Below are 26502 nucleotides of genomic sequence, written 5' to 3'. Positions count from 1 at the left end.
CCCACAAGTGCCCCCCAGACCCGTAACTGACCCCCCCAAATCCCCATTTTACACCAAAATCCCCCTTTTTTCCCCCAAAACCCCCTTTTCTGAGGGGACAAATCCGCCATTTTCCTCCCTGAGGCGGTTTTGGCGCCATTTTAAATCAACCGATTTCCCCCCAAAACCCCCATTTTTTCCCCCTAAATCCCCATTTTCCCCCCAAATCCCCATTTCTCCCCTAAACCCCTTTTTTCCCCCAAAAATCCTTCATTTTTTCCCCAAAATGCCCCATTTTTTCCCCAAAACCCCCATTTTTTCCCCCTAAATCCCCATTTTTTCCCCCCAAATCCCAATTTTTTCTCCCCAAATCCTCATTTTATTTCCTCAAATCTGCATTTTTCACCCCAAATCCCCTTTTTTCCCCCCAAATCCCCTTTTTTCCCTCCAAATCCCCATTTTTCCCCCCTAAATCTCCCATTTTTCCCCCCAAATCCCCCATTTTTCCCCCAAATCCCCTTTTTTCCCCCCAAATCCCCATTTCCCCCCCCCAAATCCCCCATTTTTCCCCCCAAATCCCCCATTTTTTCTCCCTAAATCCCCATTTTTTCCCCCCAAATCCCCTTTTCCCCCCCATAATCCCCATTTTTTCCCCCTAAATCCCCATTTTTTCCCCAAATCCCCTTTTCTGAGGGGACAAATCCGCCATTTTCCTCCCTGAGGTGATTCTGCCACCGCCATCTTGAATCCCCCAATTCTCCCCAAAACTCCCATTTTTCCCCCCCAAATCCCCATTTTTTCTCCTCAAATCCCCCTTTTATTTCCTAAAATCCCCATTTCTCCCCCCAAAAGCCCAATTCCCCCCCCCCCAATCCCCCTTTTTTCCCCCAAAACCCCCTTTTCTGAGGGGACAAATCCGCCATTTTCCTCCCTGAGGCGGTTTTGGCGCCATTTTAAATCAACCAATTCCCCCCCAAAACCCCCATTTTTTTTCCCCTAAATCCCCATTTTTCCCCCCAAATCCCCCATTTTTCCCCCCAAATCCCCCATTTTTTCCCCCAAATCCCCATTTTTTTCCCCCAAATCCCTTTTTTTCCCCCCAAATCCCCATATTTTCCCCAAACCCCCTTTTCTGAGGGGACAAATCCGCCATTTTCCTCCCTGAGGCGATTCCGCCGCCGCCATCTTGAATCCCCCAATCCCCCCCAAAACCCCCGTTTTCCCCCCCAAATTCCCATTTTTTCCCCCAAAAACCCCCATTTTTCCCCCCCAAACTCCCATTTTTTCCCCCCAACCCCCCCATTTTCGCCCCAAACCCCCCGTTTTTGCCCCAAACCCCCCGTTTTTCGCCCCGTTCCCCACCTGCTCGGGGTTGCTCAGGTTCTCCGACTCCTCCAGGACGTTTTCCCCGATGAAAATCTCGGGGTGCGCGAAGAGCTCGGACAGAAGCTCCTCGATGCAGGACAGACAGCGCTGCCACAGCTCGGGCTGTGGGGCAGACCCACAGATTGCCCCACACATCCACCCCCCGACCCACCAAAAAACCCCAAATCCACCCCAAAAAACCCCCCAAAAAACCCCAAATCCACCCCAAAAACCCCCGCCGTTGTTCCGCTTCGTTCCCCTCCTTTCCTGTTCAACCTACCCGATCTATGGGGCGGACCCACAGCTCGACACGCGCACAGACCCACACGTTACCCCGCATCCCCCATAGCTCTGCCCCACAGATCCTGCCTGCGGCGTCACTTTCACACCCAAACCGACCCAATATCTGAGCCGTTTTCCCCCCAAAATTGAGCCGTTTTTCCCTCCCCACGCCCCATAACCTGCCCCATAGATCCCGCCCCATAGATCCTGACCCATAAGTCCCCACAGAAACAAGGCGGTTTCGGTCTAAAAGGCCCGATTTCGCCCCCCAAAATGCCCCAATTTCTCCCCCAAAAAGCCCAAATTTGACTCCAAAATCCCCCAATTTCACCCCAAAACGCCGGTTCCTCCCGTTCTATGGGTCGGGCCCCCTGCTATGGGGCTGCCCCACAGATCGCGCCCCATAAATACCTGTAAATAGGCCCAAATTTGACCCGAACAGCCCAAATTTCGCCCCCAAAAGTCACAATTTCTCCCCCAAAAGTCACAATTTCTCCCCCAAAAGTCACAATTTCTCCCCCAAAACCCCCTGATTTCACCCCAAAGACCCCATTTCCTCCCATTCTATGGGTCGGACCCCCTGCTATGGGGCTGCCCCACAGATCCCGCCCCACAAGTACCTGTAAACGGGCCCAAATTTGTCCCCAAAAGCCCAAATTCCACCCCAAACTTCCCCCCCCAGAAAAGTCGCAATTTCCTCCCCCAAAACCCCCCAGTTTCACCCCAAAGATGCCGCCCTCGCTATGGGGCCGCCCCACAGATCCCGCCCCACACCTTCATGTAGGCCGCCAGGTTGGGGTTGTAGTCGTAGAGCGAGGCGATGATGTTGAACTTGATCTTGACCTCCAGCGCCGCCCCCAGGTTGTGCTCGTGGGCCACGGCCACCAGGAGCTGGAGCAGCTCGATCTGCCCCGCGCTGGGGGGCAGACCCATAGATTGACCCACGCGGCTTCCCCCGTACGCCCCCGACCCACATATCCCAGCCCCATAGATCCGGAGCGAAATTCGGACAAAATTTGAGCCCAAAACACCCGATTTCACCCTCAAAAAAACCCCCGTTTCAACCCCTAAAATCCAATTTCACTCCCCAAAACCCCAATTTCACACCCCAAAATCCCCGATTTTCCCCCAAACTGGGTCCCTTTTCGCTCCCCACACGGCCCTGCCCCACATCTCCCAGCCCCACGGATCCCGAGCGAAATTCCGACCCATAGAACTGACCCACGGATCCTGCCGGCTGCGTCACTTTCCCGCCCCAAATTGACCCAATTCGGGCCCGTTTTCCCCCAAAACCGAGTCCCTTTTCACCCCCCGCACCCCATAGATCCTGCCCCATACGCCCCCGACCCACATATCCCAGCCCCATAGATCCGGAGCGAAATTCGGACAAATTTTGAGCCCAAAACACCCGATTTCACCCTCAAAAAAACCCCCGTTTCAACCCCTAAAATCCAATTTCACCCCCAAGAAAACCCCAATTTCACCCCCAAAATCCCCGATTTTCCCCCCAAAATCCCCGATTTTCCCCCCAAACCGGGTCCCTTTTTGCTCCCCACACGGCCCTGCCCCACATCTCCCAGCCCCACAGATCCTGAGCGAAATTCCGACCCATAGAACTGACCCACGGATCCTGCCGGCTGCGTCACTTTCCCGCCCCAAATTGACCCAATTCGGGCCCGTTTTCCCCCAAAACCGAGTCCCTTTTCACCCCCCGCACCCCATAGATCCTGCCCCATACGCCCCCGACCCACATATCCCAGCCCCATAGATCCGGAGCGAAATTCGGACAAATTTTGAGCCCAAAACACCCGATTTCACCCTCAAAAAAACCCCCATTTCAACCCCTAAAATCCAATTTCACTCCCCAAAACCCCAATTTCACACCCCAAAATCCCCGATTTCCCCCCAAAATGGGTCCCTTTTCGCTCCCCACACTGCCCTGCCCCACATATCCCAGCCCCATGGATCCCGAGCAAAATTCTGACAAATTTTGAGCCCAAAACACCCGATTTCGCCTCAAAAAACCCCCAATTTCACCCCCAAGAAAACCCCAATTTCCCCCAAAAAAACCCCAATTTCACCCCCAAAATCCCCGATTTCCCCCCCAAAATCCCCGATTTCCCCCCAAACCGGGTCCCTTTTCGCTCCCCACACGGCCCTGCCCCACATATCCCAGCCCCATGGATCCCGAGCGAAATTCTGACCCATAGAACTGACCCACGGATCCTGCCGGCTGCGTCACTTTCCCACCCCAAATTGACCCAATTCGGGCCCGTTTTCCCCCAAAACCGAGTCCCTTTTCACCCCCCGCACCCCACAGATCCCGCCCCACGGATCCCAGCCCCACGGATCCCGCCCCACACCCACCGGTCCGTCCCTTTCTTGCCCCGCGCCTGCAAAATCTCGTTGAGCTTCTTCACGACGGCCGCGTGGTCGATCTCGGTGCCCTTGGCGAACATCTTGGGCTTCTCCTGCCCCGCAGATCACGATTTTTTAAACATTTTCCGTGTTACGGTGCGAAATTGAGGCGAAAAACCCCAAAATCGGGGGCTCTGGGGCCGCCGTTTTGAGGCCTGAGGTGATTCTGGGGGGGACAAGTCGGGGAACAAAATGGCGGCAGCAAAATCACCTCAGGGCACCAAATGGCGGCCGCAGAGCCACCAATTTTGGGGCTTTTTGCCTCAGTTTCCTCACATAACGGATCGAAACTCCACGTTCCTGTCGCGACGTGATCCCGCCACCCCCGGCGCCGCCATTTTGTGTCCTGAGGTGATTCCGCTGCCGCCATTTTGAGCCCCGATTTCCCACCCCCAGAATCACCTCAGGCCTCAAAACGGCGGCCGCAGAGTCACCAATTTTGGGGTTTTTCGCCTCAATTTCCTCACATAACGGATCAAAACTCCACGTTCTTGTCGCGACGTGATCCCGCCACCCCCGGCGCCGCCATTTTGTGTCCTGAGGTGAATCTCGTGCCGCCATTTTGAGCCCCGATTTCCCACCCCCAGAATCACCTCAGGCCTCAAAATGGCGGCCGCAGAGCCACCAATTTTGGGTTTTTTCGCCTCAATTTCCTCACATAACGGATCAAAACTCCACCTTCTTGTCGCGACGTGATCCCGCCACCCCCGGCGCCGCCATTTTGCGCCCTGAGGTGATTCCGCTGCCGCCATTTTGAGCCCCGACTTGTCAACCCCAAAACCACCTCAGGCCTCAAAATGGCGGCCCCAGACCCACCAATTTTGGGGCTATTTGCCTCAATTTCCTCACATAACGGATCAAAACTCCACGTTCCTGTCGCGACGTGATCCCGCCACCCCCGGCGCCGCCATTTTGCGCCCTGAGGTGATTCCGCTGCCGCCATTTTGAACCCGCCGCCCTCCCCTCGCGACGCAAAATGGCGGCGCCAAAACCGCCCCAAACCGTCACCCCCAAACCCCACTGTCTCCCCCCCGGCTATGGGGCCGGGACCCCCCCCCGGGTTTGCCCCATAACCCACCTTGGCCACGGGGACGCCGCCCTTGACCTTCTCCCACTCGCCTTCCTCCTCCTCCTCCTCCTCGGGCCGCCGGCTGCGCCGATCCAGCTTCTTTCGGGCCTTTTCCTCCTTCTTGCGCTCGCCCCCGCGCTTGTCCTCGTCCCTGGGGGGCAGACCCACATCTGTGGGGCGGCCCCAGACCCATAGAAAAGCCGCAGGCCCCATAGAAAAGCCACAGGCCCGACAGAAAAACCATAGGCCCCACAGAAACCATCCCTTCCACCCCATCATTTTTGGGGTTTTTGTCCCATTTTTTCTCGGTTTCACGGCATAAACACACACTTGGGGGTCAGACCCACATCTATAGGTGGTCCCGCATCTATGGGGCAGCCCCAGACCCATAGATAAACCACAGGCCCCATAAGAATCTTATCTCCTTCTCAAGTCATTTTTGGGGTTTTTGTCCCATTTTTTCTTGGTTTTACGGCATAAACACACACTTGGGGGTCAGACCCACATCTATGGGTGGTCCCGCATCTATGGGGCGGCCCCAGACCCATAGAAAAGCCACAGGCCCCACAGATAAACCACAGGCCCCATAGATAAACCACAGGCCCCATAGGAAACCTCTCCCCTTCTCAGGTCAATTTTGGGGTTTTTGCCCCGTTTTTTCTCGGTTTTACAGTATAAACACACACTTGGGGGTCAGACCCACATCTATGGGTGGTCCCGCATCTATGGGGCGGCCCCAGCCCCATAGAAAAGCCACAGACCCCACAGAGAAGCCACAGACCCCACAGATAAACCACAGGCCCCATAGGAAACCTCTCCCCTTCTCAGGTCAATTTTGGGGTTTTTGCCCCATTTTTTCTTGTTTTAACGGCATAAACACGCACTTGGGGGTCAGACCCACATCTACGGACGGTCCCGCATCTATGGGGCGGCCCCAGACCCATAGAAAAGCCGCAGGCCCCATAGAAAAGCCACAGGCCCGACAGAAAAACCATAGGCCCCATAGAAACCATCCCTTCCACCCCATCATTTTTGGGGTTTTTGTCCCATTTTTTCTTGGTTTTATGGGATAAACACACACTTGGGGGTCAGACCCACATCTATGGGTGGTCCCGCATCTATGGGGCGGCCCCAGACCCATAGAAAAGCCACAGACCCCATAGATACACCACAGGCCCCATAGATACACCACAGGCCCCATAGATAAACCACAGGCCCCATAGGAAACCTCTCCCCTTCTCAGGTCAATTTTGGGGTTTTTGCCCCGTTTTTTCTCGGTTTCACGGCATAAACACACACTTGGGGGTCAGACCCACATCTATGGGTGGTCCCGCATCTATGGGGCAGCCGCAGACCCATAGAAAAGCCGCAGGCCCCATAGAGAAGCCACAGACCCCACAGATAAACCACAGGCCCCATAGGAAACCTCTCCCCTTCTCAGGTCAATTTTGGGGTTTTTGTCACATTTTTTCTTGGTTTTACGGGATAAACACACACTTGGGGGTCAGACCCACATCTATAGGTGGTCCCGCATCTATGGGGCGGCCCCAGACCCACAGATAAACCACAGACCCCACAGATAAACCACAGGCCCCATAGGAAACCTCTCCCCTTCTCAGGTCAATTTTGGGGGTTTTGCCCCATTTTTTCGCAGTTTTACGGGATAAACACACACTTGGGGGTCAGACCCACATCTATGGGTGGTCCCGCATCTATGGGGCAGCCCCAGACCCATAGAAAAGCCACAGACCCCATAGATAAACCACAGGCCCCATAGATAAACCACAGGCCCCATAGGAATCTTCCCCCCTTCTCAGGTCATTTTTGGGGTTTTTGCCCCGTTTTTTCTTGTTTTAACGGCATAAACACACACTTGGGGGTCAGACCCACATCTACGGACGGTCCCACACTTATGGGGCGGCCCCAGACCCATAGAAAAGCCGCAGACCCCATAGAGAACCCACAGGCCCCATACAAACCTTCCACCCCCCAAGCCCTTTTTAGCCCTTTTCCCCCCCATTTTTCCCCATTTCTCTGGGTCAGCCCCACACTCGGGCCCCCCCCCCGACACCCCCCAGCCCCACACGTGTGGGTCGCGGTTACTTTTTGAGGAATTTCGAGGCCAACGAGGTGAATTTCCCGTCGTCCTCGTCCGACTCCGAGTCCGACTCCGAGTCCGAGTCGCCCCAATCTTCGTCGTCTTCGTCCTCATCATCCTCGTCCTGCAAACACTTGGGGGTCAGACCCACAAGTGAACCCCCCCGCACCCACGAGCGACCCCCCCGACCCATAACTAACCCCCCCAGACCCATAGATTCGGCCCCATAGCGACACACGAGGCCTTGGGCCCCACAGATCTTCGCCGTCTTCCTCATCGTCGCCCTATAGAAATTTGGGGCTTTGACCCATAAGTGACACAAATCTGACCCATAAATGACCCCCCAGCCCCATAAGTGGCCCCCAGACCCATAAGTGACCCCCCCGACCCATAACCAGCTCTGAACCCCATAGATCTTCATAATATTCGTCATCATCGCCCTATAGAAATTTGGGGTTTTGACCCAGAAATGACCCCCCAGCCCCATAACCAGCCCCCCCAGCCCCATAAGTGACCCCCCCAGCCCCATAACCGGCCCCATAACCAGCTCTGAGCCCCACAGATCTTCATAACATTCATTATTATAACTCCATAAAAACCCGTAACTGACCCAAACCCGACCCAATTCTGACCCATTTTCCCCCAAAACCGAGTCGCTTTTCGCTCCCCACACCCCATAACCTGCCCCATAGATCCCACCCCATAAGTACCCATAGAAATACCCCAATCTCCCCCTAAACGTCCCAATTTCACTCTAAAAAACTCCAATTTCAGGCCCAAAACCCCCAAATTTGAGCCCCGAACCCCCTCATTTTATCCCCAAAACACCCAATTTCACTCCCAAAAACCCAAAATTCGAGCCCAAAAACCCCAATTTCACTCCCCAAAAACCCCAAATTTGAACCCACCCAAGTCCCAAAAACTGCAATTTCACCCCCCCAAAAACCCCCAATTTCACCCCAAACCCCCAAATTTGAGTTCCCAAAAGCTCCAATTTCAGCCCCGAAAAACCAATTTCGCGCCCCAAAAACCCCAATTTCCCCCCAAACCGGGTCCCTTTTCACACCCCATAACCCGCCCCACACGGCCCTGCCCCACATATCCCAGCCCCATAGATCCTGAGCGAAATTCGGACAAATTTTGAGCCCAAAACACCCGATTTCGCCTCAAAAAACCCCCAATTTCACCCCCAAGAAAACCCCAATTTCCCCCCGAAAAACCCCAATTTCACCCCCAAAATCCCCGATTTTCCCCCCAAACTGGGTCCCTTTTCGCTCCCCACACGGCCCTGCCCCACATATCCCAGCCCCACGGATCCCGAGCAAAATTCTGACAAATTTTGAGCCCAAACCACCCGATTTCGCCTCAAAAACCCCCCAATTTCACCCCCAAGAAAACCCCAATTTCCCCCCCAAAAAACCCCAATTTCACCCCCAAAATCCCCGATTTTCCCCCCAAAACCAGGTCCCTTTCCGCTCCCCACGCCCCATAACCCGCCCCATAGATCCCGCCCCACATGCTGCCCCTTTCCCGCCCAAACCCGACCCCAAACCGACCCAAAACGCGCCCGTTTTTCCCCAAAATGCGCCCGTTTTTCCCCAAAATGAACCCGTTTCCGCGCCCCGCCCCATAGATCCTGCCCCACAAGTACCTGTGGGGGTCGCTGTCCCCTCCCCCGCTCCTCCTTTTTCTTCAAAAAGGCCGAGACGTCGTCGTCCCCCTCCCCCCCCGACAGCGACGAGCCTGAATTTTGGTTAAAAAACCTTCAATTTTACCTCAAAAATGCCAATTTTACCCCCAAAAAGCCACAATTTCACCCCTCAACCCCCCCCCCCATTTCACCCCATAAGGAACCAAAGCAAAAACCTGATTTTCCCTGAAAAAAACGCCATTTCCACCCCCCCAAAAATACACGAATTTACCTCAAAATCCCCAATTTTTCCTCAAAAAACCCCAAATTTTACCTCAAAAACCCCAAATTTTACCTCAAAACCGCCAATTTTACCTCAAACACCCCAATTTTACCTCAAACACCCCAATTTTACCTCAAAAACCCCAAATTTTACCTCAAAACAGCCAATTTTACCTCAAACACCCCAATTTTACCTCAAAAACCCCAAATTTTACCTCAAACACCCCAATTTTACCTCAAACACCCCAATTTTACCTCAAACACCCCAATTTTACCTCAAAACCGCCAATTTTACCTCAAAAACGCCAATTTTACCTCAAAAACCCCAATTTTACCTCAAAACCGCCAATTTTACCTCAAAACCGCCAATTTTACCTCAAAAACGCCAATTTTACCTCAAAAACGCCAATTTTACCTCAAAACCCACCAAATTTACCTCGAAAACGCCAATTTTACCTCAAAAACCCCAATTTTACCTCAAAAACGCCAATTTTACCTCAAAAACGCCAATTTTACCTCAAAAACGCCAATTTTACCTCAAAAACGCCAATTTTACCTCAAAACCCACCAATTTTACCTCGAAAACCCCAATTTTACCTCAAAAACCCCAATTTTACCTCAAAACCGCCAATTTTACCTCAAAAACGCCAATTTTACCTCAAAAACCCCAATTTTACCTCAAACACCCCAATTTTACCTCAAACCCGCCAATTTTACCTCAAAACCCCCCCAATTTTACCTCAAAAACCCCCCAATTTTACCTCAAAAAACCCAATTTCCCCCCCAAACTCTCAAATTTTACCCTCAAAAAACCCCATTTCAACCCCCAAAACCCACAATTTTTCCCCCAAACCCCCAATTTTACCCCAAAAAACCGAATTTTCCGCCCCCTCCGAAATGATTTTACCTCAAAAAAATTTGATTTCAACCCTAAAAACCGCAATTTAGGCCCCAAAAAACCAAATTTACCCCCCCAAAACTCCAATTTCACCCCCAAAAAAGGCCAAATTTGACCCCAAAATTGCTCGATTTCCCCTCAAAATGGCGCGTCCTCCCATCTATGGGGCTGCCCCACAGATCCCGCCCCACAGACTCACCCTCCGAGTCCCGGCTCTTCTTGTCCTCGTCCTCGTCCGACAGCTCCGGGTTCTGCAAAGGGAACGTGTGGGGCAGCCCCATAGATCTGCCCCACAGATCCCACCCCACAAGTACCCCCCCAAACGCCCCCAAAACCCCCAATTCCACCCCCAAAAAACCCCAAATTCATCCCAAAACGGCTCCTCCTCCCACCCCATGGGGCGTTAACCCCCCGCTATGGGGCTGCCCCATAGATCCTGCCCCACAAGTGGCTGTAAATAGGTCCAAATTTGACCCCCCAAACCCCCAATTCTGACCCCAAAACCGCCCGATTTCACCCCAAAATGCCAACATTTCACCCCAAAATGGCTTCTCCTCCCATCTGTGGGGCTGCCCCACAGATCCCGCCCCACAAGTGACTCTAAAACCCCCAAACTTGACCCCGAGAGCCCCAACAAAAAAAAAAAAAACACAATTTTCCTTCCCCCGCCCCCGAAAAGTTGCGATTCCTCCCCCCAAAACCCCCGGATTTCCCCCCAAAACGCCTCAGCGGGCGCTATGGGGCTGCCCCACAGATCCTGCCCCACACGTACCTGCCGATAGGCCGCGATGGGGCCCTCGAAGTCGCGGTTGTATTTGCGGATCTTCTGGCGGAGGCTCCCGAGGGCCTTGGCGTGGTTCTTGTGCATCCGCTTCTTGCCCTCCTTGTCCTCCCACAGCTGGGGGGCGACCCACAGATTGACCCACACGTCGGCCCACGCGGCGCCCCCGGCCCCGCACGGACGCTCGGCGACCCAAAAAAACCCCAATTTCGGCCCAAAAAATGACAAATTTTGGCCCCAAAACCCCCAATTTGGGCCTCAAAGGCCTCAAATCTTGGCGCCAAAAGCCCCAATTTCACCCTAAAAAAACGACAAATTTGAGCCCAAACGCCACAATTTCAGCCCCTGAAACACCCAATTCCACCTCAGACAATGTTTCACCTCAAAAACCCCAATTTCAGCCCCCAAAAAAACCAATTTTGACCCCCGAAAATCACAAACTTGAGCCTAAAAGCCCCAATTTGAGTCCCCAAAAGCCCCAATTTCACCACAAAAAAACCCCAATTTCACCACAAAGAACCCCACAATTTCACCACAAAAAACCCAAATTTCAGCCCAAAACCCACACTTTGAGCCAGAAAAAAACCAATTCCACTCAAAACACACCATTTCACCACAAAAAAGCCCCAATTTCACCACAAAAACACCCAATTTGGGCACAAAACCTCCCCAATTTGGGCCTCAAAGGCCTCAAATCTTGGCGCCAAAAGCCCCGGGTTCACCCTAAAACACGACAAATTTGAGCCCAAACGCCACAATTTCAGCCCTTAAAACACCCAAATTCACCTCAAGAAAGGTTTCACCTCAGAAACCCCGATTTCAACCCAAAAAACCCCATTTCGACCCCTGAAAATCACAAATTTGAGCCCAAAAGCCCCAATTTGAGTCCCCAAAAGCCCCAATTTCACCACAAAAAACCCCACAATCTCACCACAAAAAACCCAAATTTGAGCCCAAAACCCCCACTTTGAGCCAGAAAAAAACCAATTCCACCTCAAAACCCACAATTTCTCCACAAAAAACCTCCTATTTCACCACAAAAACCCCCAATTTGGGCCTCAAAGGCCTCAAATCTTGGCGCCAAAAGCCCCGGGTTCACCCTAAAAAAACGACAAATTTGAGCCCAAACGCCACAATTTCAGCCCTCAAAACACCCAATTTCACCTCAAGAAAGGCTTCACCTCAGAAACCCCGATTTCAACCCAAAAAACCCCATTTCGACCCCTGAAAATCACAAATTTGAGCCCCAAAGCCCCAATTTCACCACAAAAAAACCCCAATTTCGCCTCGAAAACCCCCACAATTTCACCACAAAAAACCCAAATTTCAGCCCAAAACCCCCACTTTGAGCCAGAAAAAACCCAATTCCACCTCAAAACCCACAATTTCACCACAAAAAAACTCCAATTTCACCACAAAAACCCCCAATTTGGGCCTCAAATTTTGGCACCAAAAGCCCCGGTTTCACCCCAAAAAACGACAAATTTGAGCCCAAACGCCCCAATTTCAGCCCCTGAAACACCCAATTCCACCTCAGACAATGTTTCACCTCCAAAACCCCAATTTCAGCCCCAAAAAAACCAATTTCGACCCCCTGAAAATCACAAACTTGAGCCTAAAAGCCCCAATTTGAGTCCCCAAAAGCCCCAATTTCACCACAAAAAAAACCAATTTCGCCTCGAAAAACCCCAATTTCACCACAAAAACCCCCACAATTTCACCACAAAAAACCCAAATTTCAGCCCAAAACCCCCACTTTGAGCCAGAAAAAAACCAATTCCACTCAAAACACACAATATCACCACAAAAAAAATCCAATTTCACCACAAAAACACCCAATTTGGGCACAAAACCCCCCCAATTTGGGCCTCAAAGGCCTCAAACCTTGGCGCCAAAAGCCCCGGTTTCACCCTAAAAAAACGACAAATTTGAGCCCAAACGCCACAATTTCAGCCCTCAAAACACCCAATTTCACCTCAAGAAAGGTTTCACCTCAGAAACCCCGATTTCAACCCAAAAAACCCCATTTCGACTCCTGAAAATCACAAATCTGAGCCCAAAAGCCCCAATTTGAGTCCCCAAAAGCCCCAATTTCACCACAAAAAACCCCACAATTTCACCACAAAAAACCCAATTTGAGCCCCAAACCCCCACTTTGAGCCAGAAAAAAACCAATTCCACCTCAAAACCCACAATTTCTCCACAAAAAACCTCCTATTTCACCACAAAAACCCCCAATTTGGGCCTCAAAGGCCTCAAATCTTGGCGCCAAAAGCCCCGGTTTCACCCTAAAAAACGACAAATTTGAGCCCAAACGCCCCAATTTCAGCCCTCAAAACACCCAATTTCACCTCAAGAAAGGTTTCACCTCAGAAACCCCGATTTCAACCCAAAAAACCCCATTTCGACCCCTGAAAATCACAAATTTGAGCCCAAAAGCCCCAATTTCACCACAAAAAAACCCCAATTTCGCCTCGAAAACCCCCACAATTTCACCACAAAAAACCCAAATTTGAGCCCAAAACCCACACTTTGAGCCAGAAAAAAAACAATTCCACTCAAAACACACAATTTCACCACAAAAAAACCCCAATTTCACCACAAAAACACCCAATTTGGGCACAAAACCCCCCCAATTTGGGCCTCAAAGGCCTCAAATCTTGGCGCCAAAAGCCCCGGGTTCACCCCAAAAAACGACAAATTTGAGCCCAAACGCCACAATTTCAGCCCCTGAAACACCCAATTCCACCTCAGACAATGTTTCACCTCAAAAACCCCAATTTCAGCCCCCAAAAAACCAATTTTGACCCCCGAAAATCACAAACTTGAGCCTAAAAGCCCCAATTTGAGTCCCCAAAAGCCCCAATTTCACCACAAAAAAACCCCAATTTCACCACAAAGAACCCCACAATTTCACCACAAAAAACCCAAATTTCAGCCCAAAACCCACACTTTGAGCCAGAAAAAAACCAATTCCACTCAAAACCCACCATTTCACCACAAAAAACCTCCAATTTCACCACAAAAACACCCAATTTGGGCACAAACCCCCCCCAATTTGGGCCTCAAAGGCCTCAAATTTTGGCGCCAAAAGCCCCCATTTCACCCTAAAAAACGACAAATTTGAGCCCAAACGCCACAATTTCAGCCCTCAAAACACCCAATTTCACCTCAAGAAAGGTTTCACCTCAGAAACCCCAATTTCAACCCAAAAAACCCCATTTCGACCCCCGAAAATCACAAATTTGAGCCCAAAAGCCCCAATTTCACCACAAAAAAAACCCAATTTCACCACAAAAAACCCCACAATTTCACCACAAAAAACCCAAATTTGAGCCCAAAACCCCCACTTTGAGCCAGAAAAAACCCAATTCCACCTCAAAACCCACAATTTCACCACAAAAAACCTCCTATTTCACCACAAAAACCCCCAATTTGGGCCTCAAAGGCCTCACATCTTGGCGCCAAAAGCCCCGGTTTCACCCTAAAAAACGACAAATTTGAGCCCAAACGCCACAATTTCAGCCCTCAAAACACCCAATTTCACCTCAGACAATGTTTCACCTCAGAAACCCCAATTTCAGCCCCAAAAAAACCAATTTTGACCCCCGAAAATCACAAACTTGAGCCTAAAAGCCCCAATTTGAGTCCCCAAAAGCCCCAATTTCACCACAAAAAAACCCCAATTTCACCACAAAGAACCCCACAATTTCACCACAAAAAACCCAAATTTCAGCCCAAAACCCACACTTTGAGCCAGAAAAAAACCAATTCCACTCAAAACACACAATTTCACCACAAAAAAAACCCAATTTCACCACAAAAACACCCAATTTGGGCACAAAACCCCCCCAATTTGGGCCTCAAAGGCCTCAAATCTTGGCGCCAAAAGCCCCGGGTTCACCCTAAAAAACGACAAATTTGAGCCCAAACGCCCCAATTTCAGCCCTCAAAACACCCAATTTCACCTCAAGAAAGGTTTCACCTCAGAAACCCCGATTTCAACCCAAAAAACCCCATTTCGACCCCTGAAAATCACAAATTTGAGCCCAAAAGCCCCAATTTCACCACAAAAAAACCCCAATTTCGCCTCGAAAACCCCCACAATTTCACCACAAAAAACCCAAATTTGAGCCCAAAACCCACACTTTGAGCCAGAAAAAAAACAATTCCACTCAAAACACACAATTTCACCACAAAAAAACCCCAATTTCACCACAAAAACACCCAATTTGGGCACAAAACCCCCCCAATTTGGGCCTCAAAGGCCTCAAATCTTGGCGCCAAAAGCCCCAGTTTCACCCTAAAAAACGACAAATTTGAGCCCAAACGCCACAATTTCAGCCCTCAAAACACCCAATTTTACCTCAAGAAAGGTTTCACCTCAGAAACCCCGATTTCAACCCAAAAAACCCCATTTCGACCCCTGAAAATCACAAATTTGAGCCCAAAAGCCCCAATTTCCCCACAAAAAAACCCCAATTTCGCCTCGAAAAACCCCACAATTTCACCACAAAAAACCCAAATTTGAGCCCCAAACCCCCACTTTGAGCCAGAAAAAAACCAATTCCACCTCAAAACCCACAATTTCACCACAAAAAACCTCCTATTTCACCACAAAAACCCCCAATTTGGGCCTCAAAGGCCTCAAATCTTGGCGCCAAAAGCCCCGGTTTCACCCTAAAAAACGACAAATTTGAGCCCAAACGCCCCAATTTCAGCCCTCAAAACACCCAATTTCACCTCAAGAAAGGTTTCACCTCAGAAACCCCGATTTCAACCCAAAAAACCCCATTTCGACCCCTGAAAATCACAAATTTGAGCCCAAAAGCCCCAATTTCACCACAAAAAAACCCCAATTTCGCCTCGAAAACCCCCACAATTTCACCACAAAAAACCCAAATTTGAGCCCAAAACCCACACTTTGAGCCAGAAAAAAAACAATTCCACTCAAAACACACAATTTCACCACAAAAAAACCCCAATTTCACCACAAAAACACCCAATTTGGGCACAAAACCCCCCCAATTTGGGCCTCAAAGGCCTCAAATTTTGGCGCCAAAAGCCCCGGTTTCACCCTAAAAAAACGACAAGTTTGAGCCCAAACGCCACAATTTCAGCCCTCAAAACACCCAATTTCACCTCAAGAAAGGTTTCACCTCAGAAACCCCGATTTCAACCCAAAAAACCCCATTTCGACCCCTGAAAATCACAAATCTGAGCCCAAAAGCCCCAATTTCACCACAAAAAAACCCCAATTTCGCCTCGAAAAACCCCACAATTTCACCACAAAAAACCCAAATTTGAGCCCAAAACCCCCACTTTCAGCCAGAAAAAACCCAATTCCACCTCAAAACCCACAATTTCTCCACAAAAAAACTCCAATTTCACCACAAAAACCCCCAATTTGGGCCTCAAATTTCGGCGCCAAAAGCCCCAATTTCACCCTAAAAAAAACGACAAATTTGAGCCCAAACGCCCCAATTTCAGCCCCTGAAACACCCAATTCCACCTCAGACAATGTTTCACCTCAAAAACCCCAATTTCAGCCCCAAAAAAACCAATTTTGACCCCCGAAAATCACAAACTTGAGCCTAAAAGCCCCAATTTGAGTCCCCAAAAGCCCCAATTTCACCACAAAAAAAACCAATTTCGCCTCGAAAAACCCCAATTTCACCACAGAAACCCCCACAATTTCACCACAAAAAACCCAAATTTGAGCCCAAAACCCACACTTTGAGCCAGAAAAAAACCAATTTCACTCAAAACACACAATTTCACCACGAAAAAACCCCAATTTCACCACAAAAACACCCAATTTGGGCACAAAACCCCCCCAATTTGGGCCTCAAAGGCCTCAAATTTTGGCGCCAAAAGCCCCGGTTTCACCCTAAAAAACGACAAATTTGAGCCCAAACGCCACAATTTCAGCCCTCAAAACACCCAATTTCACCTCAAGAAAGGTTTCACCTCAGAAACCCCGATTTCAACCCAAAAAACCCCATTTCGAGCCCTGAAAATCACAAATCTGAGCCCAAAAGCCCCAATTTGAGTCCCCAAAAGCCCCAATTTCACCACAAAAAACCCCACAATTTCACCACAAAAAACCCAAATTTGAGCCCCAAACCCACACTTTGAGCCAGAAAAAAACCAATTCCACCTCAAAACCCACAATTTCACCACAAAAAACCTCCTATTTCACCACAAAAACCCCCAATTTGGGCCTCAAAGGCCTCAAATTTTGGCGCCAAAAGCCCCAAAGAAACCAGTTTCACCCCCCAAAAAATAACAAATTTCAGCCCCAAAACCCCAATTTCAGCTCCCAAAAACCCCAATTCCACCTCAGTTTCACCTCAAAAACCTCGATTTCACCACAAAAAACTCCAATTTCACCCCAAAAAAACCCCCAATTTCACCCCAAAAAGCCAAATTTCATCCCCAAAACCCCAAATTTCATCCCCCAAAACCCAAATTCGACCCAAAGAGCCGCAATTTGAGCCACAAAACCACCCGATTTCACCTCAAAAAACCCAGTTTCACCTCAAAACCGCCCATTTCAGCCCCAAAAACCCCAATTTCACCACAAAAACCCCAATTTCAGCCCCAAAACCCCAGTTCTGCCCCGTAACCCGCAGACCCTGTTCGTGGCGTCACTTTCCCGCCAAAACCGCCCCGATTCTGCCCCGTTTCCTCCGAATTTTGCCCCATTTTCAGCCCCATCGTTGGCCCCAAATCCCGCCCCATTGTGCCCCACATCCTGCCCCACATCCTGCCCCATTTCCTCCACTTTAGGCCCCAAATTTTACCTCATTTTGTGCCCCAAATCCCGCCCAATCTGCCCCATTTTCCACCCCAAATCCCGCCCCATTGCTCCCCATTTTGTGCCCCAATTCCTGCCCCATTTTCTCCATTTTCTGCCCCACATTTTACCTCATTTTTGGGCCCCACTGTTCCCCATCTCCTGCCCCACATCCTGCCCCATTTTCTTCATTTTAGGCCCCAAATTTTACCTCATTTTGTGCCCCATTGTTCCCCATCTTGCGCCCCAATTCCCGCCCCATTTGTTCCGTGTTCTGCCCCACATTTTACCTCATTTTGTGCCCCACATCCTGCCCCATTTTCTCCACTTTAGGCCCCAAATTTTACCTCATCTTGTGCCCCATTGTTCCCCATCTCCTGCCCCATTTTCTCCACTTTCTGCCCCACATTTCACCTCACGTTGCGCCCCACATCTCCCCCCATCTCGTCCCCCAATTCCTGCCCCATTCGCGCCACTTTCCGCCCCAAATTCCGCCCCACTGTTCCCCATCTCCTGCCCCACATGCTGCCCCATTTCCTCCACTTTAGGCCCCAAATTTTACCTCATTTTGTGCCCCAAATCCCGCCCAATCTGCCCCATTTTCCACCCCAAATCCCGCCCCATTGTTCCCCATCTCCTGCCCCACATCCTGCCCCATTTTCTCCACTTTAGGCCCCAAATTTTACCTCATTTTGTGCCCCATTGTTCCCCATCTCCTGCCCCATTGTTCCCCATCTCCTGCCCCATTTTCTCCATTTTACGCCCCATATTTTACCTCACGTTACGCCCCACATCTCCCCCCATTATTCCCCATCTCGTCCCCCAATTCCTGCCCCATTCGCGCCACTTTCCGCCCCAAATTCCACCCCAAATCCCCCCCATTTCTACCCATTTTGTGCCCCAATTCTCCCCATTTTCCACCCCATTGTTCCCCATCTCCTGCCCCACATCCTGCCCCATTTTCTCCACTTTAGGCCCCAAATTTTACCTCATCTTGTGCCCCATTGTTCCCCATCTCCTGCCCCATTTTCTCCATTTTACGCCCCACATTTTACCTCACGTTGTGCCCCACATCTCCCCCCATCTCGTCCCCCAATTCCTGCCCCATTCGCGCCACTTTCCACCTCAAATCCCGTCCCATTGTGCCCCACATCCTGCCCCACATCCTGCCCCATTTCCTCCACTTTAGGCCCCAAATTTTACCTCATTTTGTGCCCCAGATCCCGCCCAATCTGCCCCATTTTCCACCCCAAATCCCGCCCCATTGCTCCCCATTTTGTGCCCCAATTCCTGCCCCATTTTCTCCATTTTCTGCCCCACATTTTACCTCATTTTTGGGCCCCATTGTTCCCCATCTCCTGCCCCATTTTCTCCACTTTAGGCCCCAAATTTTACCTCATTTTGTGCCCCATTGTGCCCCACATCCTGCCCCACATCCTGCCCCATTTCCTCCACTTTAGGCCCCAAATTTTACCTCATTTTGTGCCCCAAATCCCGCCCAATCTGCCCCATTTTCCACCCCAAATCCCGCCCCATTGTTCCCCATCTCCTGCCCCACATCCTGCCCCATTTTCTCCACTTTAGGCCCCAAATTTTACCTCATTTTGTGCCCCATTGTTCCCCATCTCCTGCCCCATTGTTCCCCATCTCCTGCCCCATTTTCTCCATTTTACGCCCCATATTTTACCTCACGTTACGCCCCACATCTCCCCCCATTATTCCCCATCTCGTCCCCCAATTCCTGCCCCATTCGCGCCACTTTCCGCCCCAAATTCCACCCCAAATCCCCCCCATTTCTACCCATTTTGTGCCCCAATTCTCCCCATTTTCCACCCCATTGTTCCCCATCTCCTGCCCCACATCCTGCCCCATTTTCTCCACTTTAGGCCCCAAATTTTACCTCATCTTGTGCCCCATTGTTCCCCATCTCCTGCCCCATTTTCTCCATTTTACGCCCCACATTTTACCTCACGTTGTGCCCCACATCTCCCCCCATCTCGTCCCCCAATTCCTGCCCCATTCGCGCCACTTTCCACCTCAAATCCCGTCCCATTGTGCCCCACATCCTGCCCCACATCCTGCCCCATTTCCTCCACTTTAGGCCCCAAATTTTACCTCATTTTGTGCCCCAAATCCCGCCCAATCTGCCCCATTTTCCACCCCAAATCCCGCCCCATTGCTCCCCATTTTGTGCCCCAATTCCTGCCCCATTTTCTCCATTTTCTGCCCCACATTTTACCTCATTTTTGGGCCCCACTGTTCCCCATCTCCTGCCCCACATCCTGCCCCATTTTCTTCATTTTAGGCCCCAAATTTTACCTCATTTTGTGCCCCATTGTTCCCCATCTTGCGCCCCAATTCCCGCCCCATTTGTTCCGTGTTCTGCCCCACATTTTACCTCATTTTGTGCCCCACATCCTGCCCCATTTCCTCCACTTTAGGCCCCAAATTTTACCTCATCTTGTGCCCCATTGTTCCCCATCTCCTGCCCCATTTTCTCCATTTTACGCCCCACATTTCACCTCACGTTGCGCCCCACATCTCCCCCCATCTCGTCCCCCAATTCCTGCCCCATTCGCGCCACTTTCCGCCCCAAATTCCACCCCAAATCCCTCATTTCTACCCATTTCGTGCCCCAATTCTCCCCAAATTCCGCCCCATTGTTCCCCATCTCCTGCCCCACATCCTGCCCCATTTCCTCCACTTTAGGCCCCAAATTTTACCTCATCTCCTGCCTCATTGTTTCTCATCTTCTGCCCCATTTTCTCCAGTTTACGCCCCACATTTCACCTCACGTTGCGCCCCACATCTCCCCCCATCTCGTCCCCCAATTCCTGCCCCATTCGCGCCACTTTCCGCCCCAAATTCCGCCCCAAATCCCCCCCATTTCTACCCATTTCGTGCCCCAATTCTCCCCATTTTCCGCCCCACTGTTCCCCACCTCCTGCCCCACATCCTGCCCCATTTCCTCCACTTTAGGCCCCAAATTTTACCTCATCTTGTGCCCCATTGTTCCCCATCTCCTGCCCCACATCCTGCCCCATTTTCTCCACTTTAGGCCCCAAATTTTACCTCATCTTGTGCCCCATTGTTCCCCATCTCCTGCCCCACATCCTGCCCCATTTTCTCCACTTTAGGCCCCAAATTTTACCTCATCTTGTGCCCCATTGTTCCCCATCTCCTGCCCCACATCCTGCCCCATTTTCTCCACTTTAGGCCCCAAATTTTACCTCATCTTGTGCCCCATTGTTCCCCATCTCCTGCCCCATTTTCTCCATTTTATGCCCCAAATTTTACTTCATCTTGTGCCCCATTGTTCCCCATCTCCTGCCTCATTGTTTCTCATCTCCTGCCCCATTTTCTCCACTTTACGCCCCACATTTCACCTCACGTTGCGCCCCACATCTCCCCCCATGTCGTCCCCCAATTCCTGCCCCATTCGCGCCACTTTCCGCCCCAAATCCCCCCCCGCCCCCCGTTTCTCCCCAATTCCTGCCCCGATCCTCCCCATTTCCCACCCCGCCGTTCCCCACCCTCTGCCCCACACGTCCGCCCCACCTCGTTGAGAAAATCCTCCAGATCGGCCAAAATCCGCAGGTAGAAGCGGGGGGTCCCCCCGCCGTCCCCCACCACCCCCCGGGCCTTGGCCCAGGCCCGGCCCAGCCCCTCGAACTCCTCCAGGCACCGCGGGACGTCCCGGATCTTCATGGCGTTTCGGAGCGAGCGGATCAGCCCCGACAGCTCCTCGAACCTGGGGGGACGCGGGGGTCAGAGCGTGGGGGAGGACGCGGGGAAAAAACTGGGTGGAAATCGGGCAGATTCGGGGCGAGGTGGGGGGTGAACGTCGGGTTTAATATGAGGTGGGTACGGGGCAGATTTGGGCTCGATATGGGGCAGATTTGGGGTGAGGTGTGGGGTCAATGTCAGGCTAAATATGAGGTGGATATGGGGCGGATTTGGGGTCGATATGGGGCAGATTTGGGGTTCGATATGGGGCAGATTTGGGGTCAATATGGGGCAGATTTGGGCTTGATATGGGGCAGATTTGGGGTTCGATATGGGGCAGATTTGGGGTCGATATGGGGCAGATTTGGGGTCGATATGGGGCAGATTTGGGGCAGGATGTGGGGTGAACGTTGGGCGCAATGTGAGGTAAATATGGGGCAGATTTGGGCTCGATATGGGGCAGATTTGGGGTGAGATGTGGGGTGAACATTGGGCTCAATATGAGCTAAATATGGGGCAGATTTGGGGTCGATACGGGGCAGATTTGGGGTCCATATGGGGCAGATTTGGGGTCCATATGGGGCAGATTTGGGGTGAGATGTGGGGCAGATTTGGGGCAGGATGTGGGGTGAACGCTGGGTGCAATGTGAGGTAAATATGGGGCAGATTTGGGGTGAGATGTGGGGTGAACGCTGGGCGCAATGTGAGGTGGATATGGGGCAGATTTGGGGTCGATATGGGGCAGATTTGGGGTGAGATGTGGGGTGAACGTTGGGCGCGATGTGAGGTAAAGATGAAGGAAAATGTGGGGCAGATATGGGGTGGATATGGGGCAGATTTGGGGTTCGATATGGGGCAGATTTGGGGTCAATATGGGGCAGATTTGGGGTGAGATGTGGGGCAGATTTGGGGTCAATATGGGGCAGATTTGGGGTGAGGTGGGGGGTGAACGTTGGGTGCAATGTGAGGTAAATATGGGGCAGATTTGGGGTCGATATGGGGCAGATTTGGGGTCGATATGGGGCAGATTTGGGGCAGGATGTGGGGTGAACGTTGGGCGCAATGTGAGGTAAATACGGGGCAGATTTGGGCTCGATATGGGGCAGATTTGGGGTCGATACGGGGCAGATTTGGGGTGAGACGTGGGGTGAACGTTGGGCGCGATGTGAGGTGGATATGGGGCAGATTTGGGCTCGATATGGGGCAGATTTGGGGTCGATATGGGGCAGATTTGGGGCGAGGTGGGGGGTCAACGTCGGGTTTAATATGAGGTGGATATGGGGCAGATTTGGGGTTTGATATGGGGCAGATTTGGGGTGAGATGTGGGGTGAACGTTGGGCCCAATGTGAGGTAAATATGGGGCAGATTTGGGGTCGATACGGGGCAGATTTGGGGCGAGATGTGGGGTGAACGTTGGGCGCAATGTGAGGTAAATATGGGGCAGATTTGGGCTCGATATGGGGCAGATTTGGGGTCGATACGGGGCAGATTTGGGGTGAGACGTGGGGTGAACGTTGGGCTCAATACGAGGTGGATATGGGGCAGATTTGGGGTCAATATGGGGCAGATTTGGGGTGAGATATGGGGTGAACATTGCGCTCAATATGAGGTGGATATGGGGCAGATTTGGGGTGAGATGTGGGGTGAACGTTGGGCTCAATATGAGGTGGATATGGGGCAGATTTGGGGTTAATATGGGGCAGATTTGGGGCGAGATGTGGGGTGAACTTTGGGCTCAATATGAGGTGGATATGGGGCAGATTTGGGCTCGATATGGGGCAGATTTGGGGTGGAAATGGGGCAGATTTGGGGTGAGATGTGGGGTGAACATTGGGCACGATGTCAGGTAAATATGGGGCAGATTTGGGGTCACTATGGGGCAGATCCGTGGGGCAGAGATGGCGCGAGACATGGGGCAGACCCAAGTCAAATGTGGGGCAGGACGTGAGCTGCATGTGGGGCAGGATGTGGGGCAGCCCTGGGGCCGCTATGGGGCAGGACACGAGCCGCTTATGGGGCGGACGTGGGGGGGGAGTTGGGGGGCAGGATGTAGGGCCGCTATGGGGAGCTATGGGGCCGCTATGGGGAGCTATGGGGCAGCTATGGGGAGCTATGGGGAGCTATGGGGCCGCTATGGGGCAGCCCCACGGCCTCACCGCTTGTCCCGGGCGCTGCGCACGACGCGTTTCGTGTCCTCCTCATCCTCGCTGAGCAGCAGGGGCCTGTGGGGCAGAAGCGGCCGTGGGGCAGCCCCATAGCGCCCCACACATCCCGCCCCATAAGTGCCCCGCCTGCCCCTATGGTTCGCTGGGGGGTTTTTTGTGGGTTTTTTCCCCTTTTGGGCCCAGATCTGTGGGGCTGGAGGGTCCGTCCTGCCCCATAGATCCCGCCCTAGAGATCCCGCCCCATAGATCTCGGCCCTAGAGATCCTGACCCACAGATCCCCCCAGCCCCATAGATGCAACCCCATCCAGCCCAGCCCCATAGATCCCGCCCCACAGATTGAGCCCCAGCCCCATAGATCTCAGCGCTATAGATCCTGCCCCATAGATCCCGCCCAGCCCCACAGATTGGGCCCCAGCCCCATACATCCCACCCTAGAGATCCTGCCCCACAGATCCCCCCAGCCCCATAGATCTCAGCGCTATAGATCCTGCCCCATAGATCCCGCCCAGCCCCATAGATCCAACCCCATCCAGCCCAGCCCCATAGATCCCGCCCCATAGATTGGGCCCCACAGGTTGTGGCCCAGCCCCATAGATCCCGCCCCATAGATTGTGGCCCAGCCCCATAGATCCCGCCCTAGAGATCCCGCCCCATAGATCCCAGCCCTAGAGATCCTGCCCCATAGGGTCCCCCCAGCCCCATAGATCCAACCCCATCCAGCCCAGCCCCATGGATCCCACCCTAGAGATCCTGCCCCATATATCCCTCCCAGCCCCATAGATCCCGCCCCATAGATTGTGGCCCAGCCCCATACATCCCGCCCTAGAGATCCTGCCCCATAGATCCCAGCCCTATAGACCCTGCCCCATAGAATGCAGCCCAGCCCCATAGATCTCAGCCCTATAGATCCTGCCCCACAGATCCCCCCCAGCCCCATAGATCCGGCCCTATAGATCCCACCCCATAGAATTCAGCCCTAAAGACCCTGCCCCATAGATCTCAGCCCCATAGAACCTGCCCCATAGAATCCAGCCCAGCCCCATAGATCCCGCCCCACATTTCCCAGCCCCACAGATTCCACTCAGCCCCACAGATCCCACCCCATAGATTTTAGCCCTATAGACCCTGCCCCATAGACCTCAGTCCCGTAGAACCTGCCCCATAGAATCCAGCCCAGCCCCATAGATCTCACCCCACAGATCCCAGCCCTATAGATGCCGACCCATAGAACCCCCCAGCCCCATAGATCCTGCCCCATAGAGCCCAACCCATGACGCCCTCCCAGCCCCACAGATCCTGCCCCGTATTTCCCCCCAAAACCCCCAAATTTCCCCCCAGAACGCCTCCTCCCCCCACTCCATGGGGCACCAACCCCCCGCTATGGGGCTGCCCCACGGCGACTCACTTGCCGTAGGCGCCCCCGGCGGGTTTGGGGGCGAGTTCGTCCCCCGACGCCGACGATTCGGATTCGCTGTCCGAGCCCGTGGTGAAGAAGCGGGACATGGCGGGGGCGGGGCCTCTGGGGGGCGGGGCCTAAGGGGGGCGGGGCCAGGGGTTAGAAAGGGGCGGGGCCTGGGGGGGGGGCGGGGTCAGGAAAGGGGCGGAACCAATGGGGGTTAGGAAAGGGGGCGGGGTCAATGGGGTAAGAAAGGGGGTGGGGCCAAAGGGGGGTTAGAAAAGGGGGCGGGGCCTGGAGGGGGCGGGGTCAGGAAAGGGGCGGAACCAATGGGGGTTAGGAAAGGGGGCGGGGCCAAAGGGGGGTTAGAAAAGGGGGCGGGGCCTTGAGGGGGGCGGGGTCGGGAAAGGGGGCGGGGCCAGGAAAGGGGGCAGGGCCTGGAGGGGGTGGAGCCAAGGGGGGGTTAGGAAAGGGGCGTGGCCAGGAAAGGGGGGGTGGAGCCAATGGGGTTTAAAAGGGGGCGGGGCCTGAAGGGGGCGGGGTCGGGAAAGGGGGTTAGAAAGGGGGCGGAGCCAATGGGGTAAGAAAGGGGGCGGGGCCTAATGGGGCAGGGACTGGAGCCAATGGGGTAATAAAGGGGGCGGGGCCTAAAGGGGAGGAGCCTAAAGGGGTTAGAAAGGGGGCGGGGTCAAGGGGGGGTTAGAAAAGGGGGCGGGGCCTGGAGGGGGCGGAGCCAAGGGGGGTTAAAAGGGGGTGGGGGCTGAAGGGGGCGGGGTCAGGAAAGGGGGGTGGAGCCAATGGGGGTAAGAAAGGGGGCGGGGCCTAAAGGGGAGGAGCCTAAAGGGGGTAGAAAGGGGGCGGGGTCAAAGGGGGTTAGAAAAGGGGGCGGGGCCTGGAGGAGGCAGAGCCAATGGGGTTTAAAAGGGGGCGGGGTCAGCAAAAGGGGGTGTGGCCAAGGGGGTTATAAAGGGGGCGGAGCCAATGGGGTTTAGAAAGGGGGAGGGGTCAGAGGGGGGCGGGGCCTGGAGCCAAAGGGGGGAGAAAGGGGGCGGGGCCTAAAGGGGGGCGGGGCCTAAATGGGGTGGGGCCTGGAAAGGGGGCGGGGTCAGTGGGGGGTTAGAAAAGGGGGCGGAGCCAAAGGGTTAGATAGGGGGTGGGGCCAAGGGAGGGGGGGTGGAGCCAGAAAAGGGGGCGGGGCCAGAAATGGGCAGGGCCAAGGGGGGAAGGGGGCGGAGCCAAACGGTCCCAACCGGAAATGGGGCGGAGCCAGAAAAGGGGGCGGAGCCTCGACCTGGGGGAGGAACCGGGGGGGGGGTCAGAGCCACAGATGGGCCCAAAAACCCCCAATTTCACCCCCAAAAAACCCCCAATTTCACCCAAAAAACCCATTTCACCCCCAAAACGACCCATTTTGCCCCCAAAAAACTCCATTTAATGTAACAAAAACCCAATTTCACCCCCAAAAAACGCAATTTCACCCCCAAAAAACCCCAATTTCACCCCCAAGAACCCCAATTTCACCCCCAAGAACCCCAATTTCACCCCCCCAAAAAAAACATTTTACCCCCAAACCCCAAGTTTTACTCCAAAAAACCCAATTTCACCCCAAACC

The 26502-nt window shown here is 53.0% G+C and overlaps 1 protein-coding gene across 2 annotated transcripts in view; it reads right to left on the bottom strand.

Annotated features, from left to right (window-relative positions):
• Nucleotides 1-26502, bottom strand: part of EIF3CL (eukaryotic translation initiation factor 3 subunit C like) — a 43813-nt gene that overhangs the window by 16248 nt on the left and 1063 nt on the right. For both annotated transcript variants that reach the window (XM_065655285.1, XM_065655284.1), the window contains exons 2-13: nucleotides 26141-26181; nucleotides 24900-25027; nucleotides 23485-23550; nucleotides 21160-21352; nucleotides 10794-10919; nucleotides 10221-10272; nucleotides 8863-8954; nucleotides 7217-7335; nucleotides 5123-5264; nucleotides 3994-4097; nucleotides 2401-2542; nucleotides 1342-1467 (exon numbers count right to left, since the gene is read on the bottom strand). In XM_065655285.1, coding sequence (XP_065511357.1) covers nucleotides 1342-1467; nucleotides 2401-2542; nucleotides 3994-4097; nucleotides 5123-5264; nucleotides 7217-7335; nucleotides 8863-8954; nucleotides 10221-10272; nucleotides 10794-10919; nucleotides 21160-21352; nucleotides 23485-23550; nucleotides 24900-24997 — 1260 coding nt within the window. In that variant the 5' untranslated portion in view covers nucleotides 24998-25027; nucleotides 26141-26181. The remainder of the gene's footprint in view (nucleotides 1-1341; nucleotides 1468-2400; nucleotides 2543-3993; nucleotides 4098-5122; nucleotides 5265-7216; nucleotides 7336-8862; nucleotides 8955-10220; nucleotides 10273-10793; nucleotides 10920-21159; nucleotides 21353-23484; nucleotides 23551-24899; nucleotides 25028-26140; nucleotides 26182-26502) is intronic.

The sequence above is a fragment of the Caloenas nicobarica genome, chromosome 38 (assembly GCF_036013445.1).
Source record: "Caloenas nicobarica isolate bCalNic1 chromosome 38, bCalNic1.hap1, whole genome shotgun sequence".
Taxonomy (NCBI): Eukaryota; Metazoa; Chordata; class Aves; order Columbiformes; family Columbidae; genus Caloenas; species Caloenas nicobarica.
The sequence above is the reverse complement of the archived record's forward strand: the minus strand, read 5'-3'. Positions and strand labels throughout refer to the sequence as shown.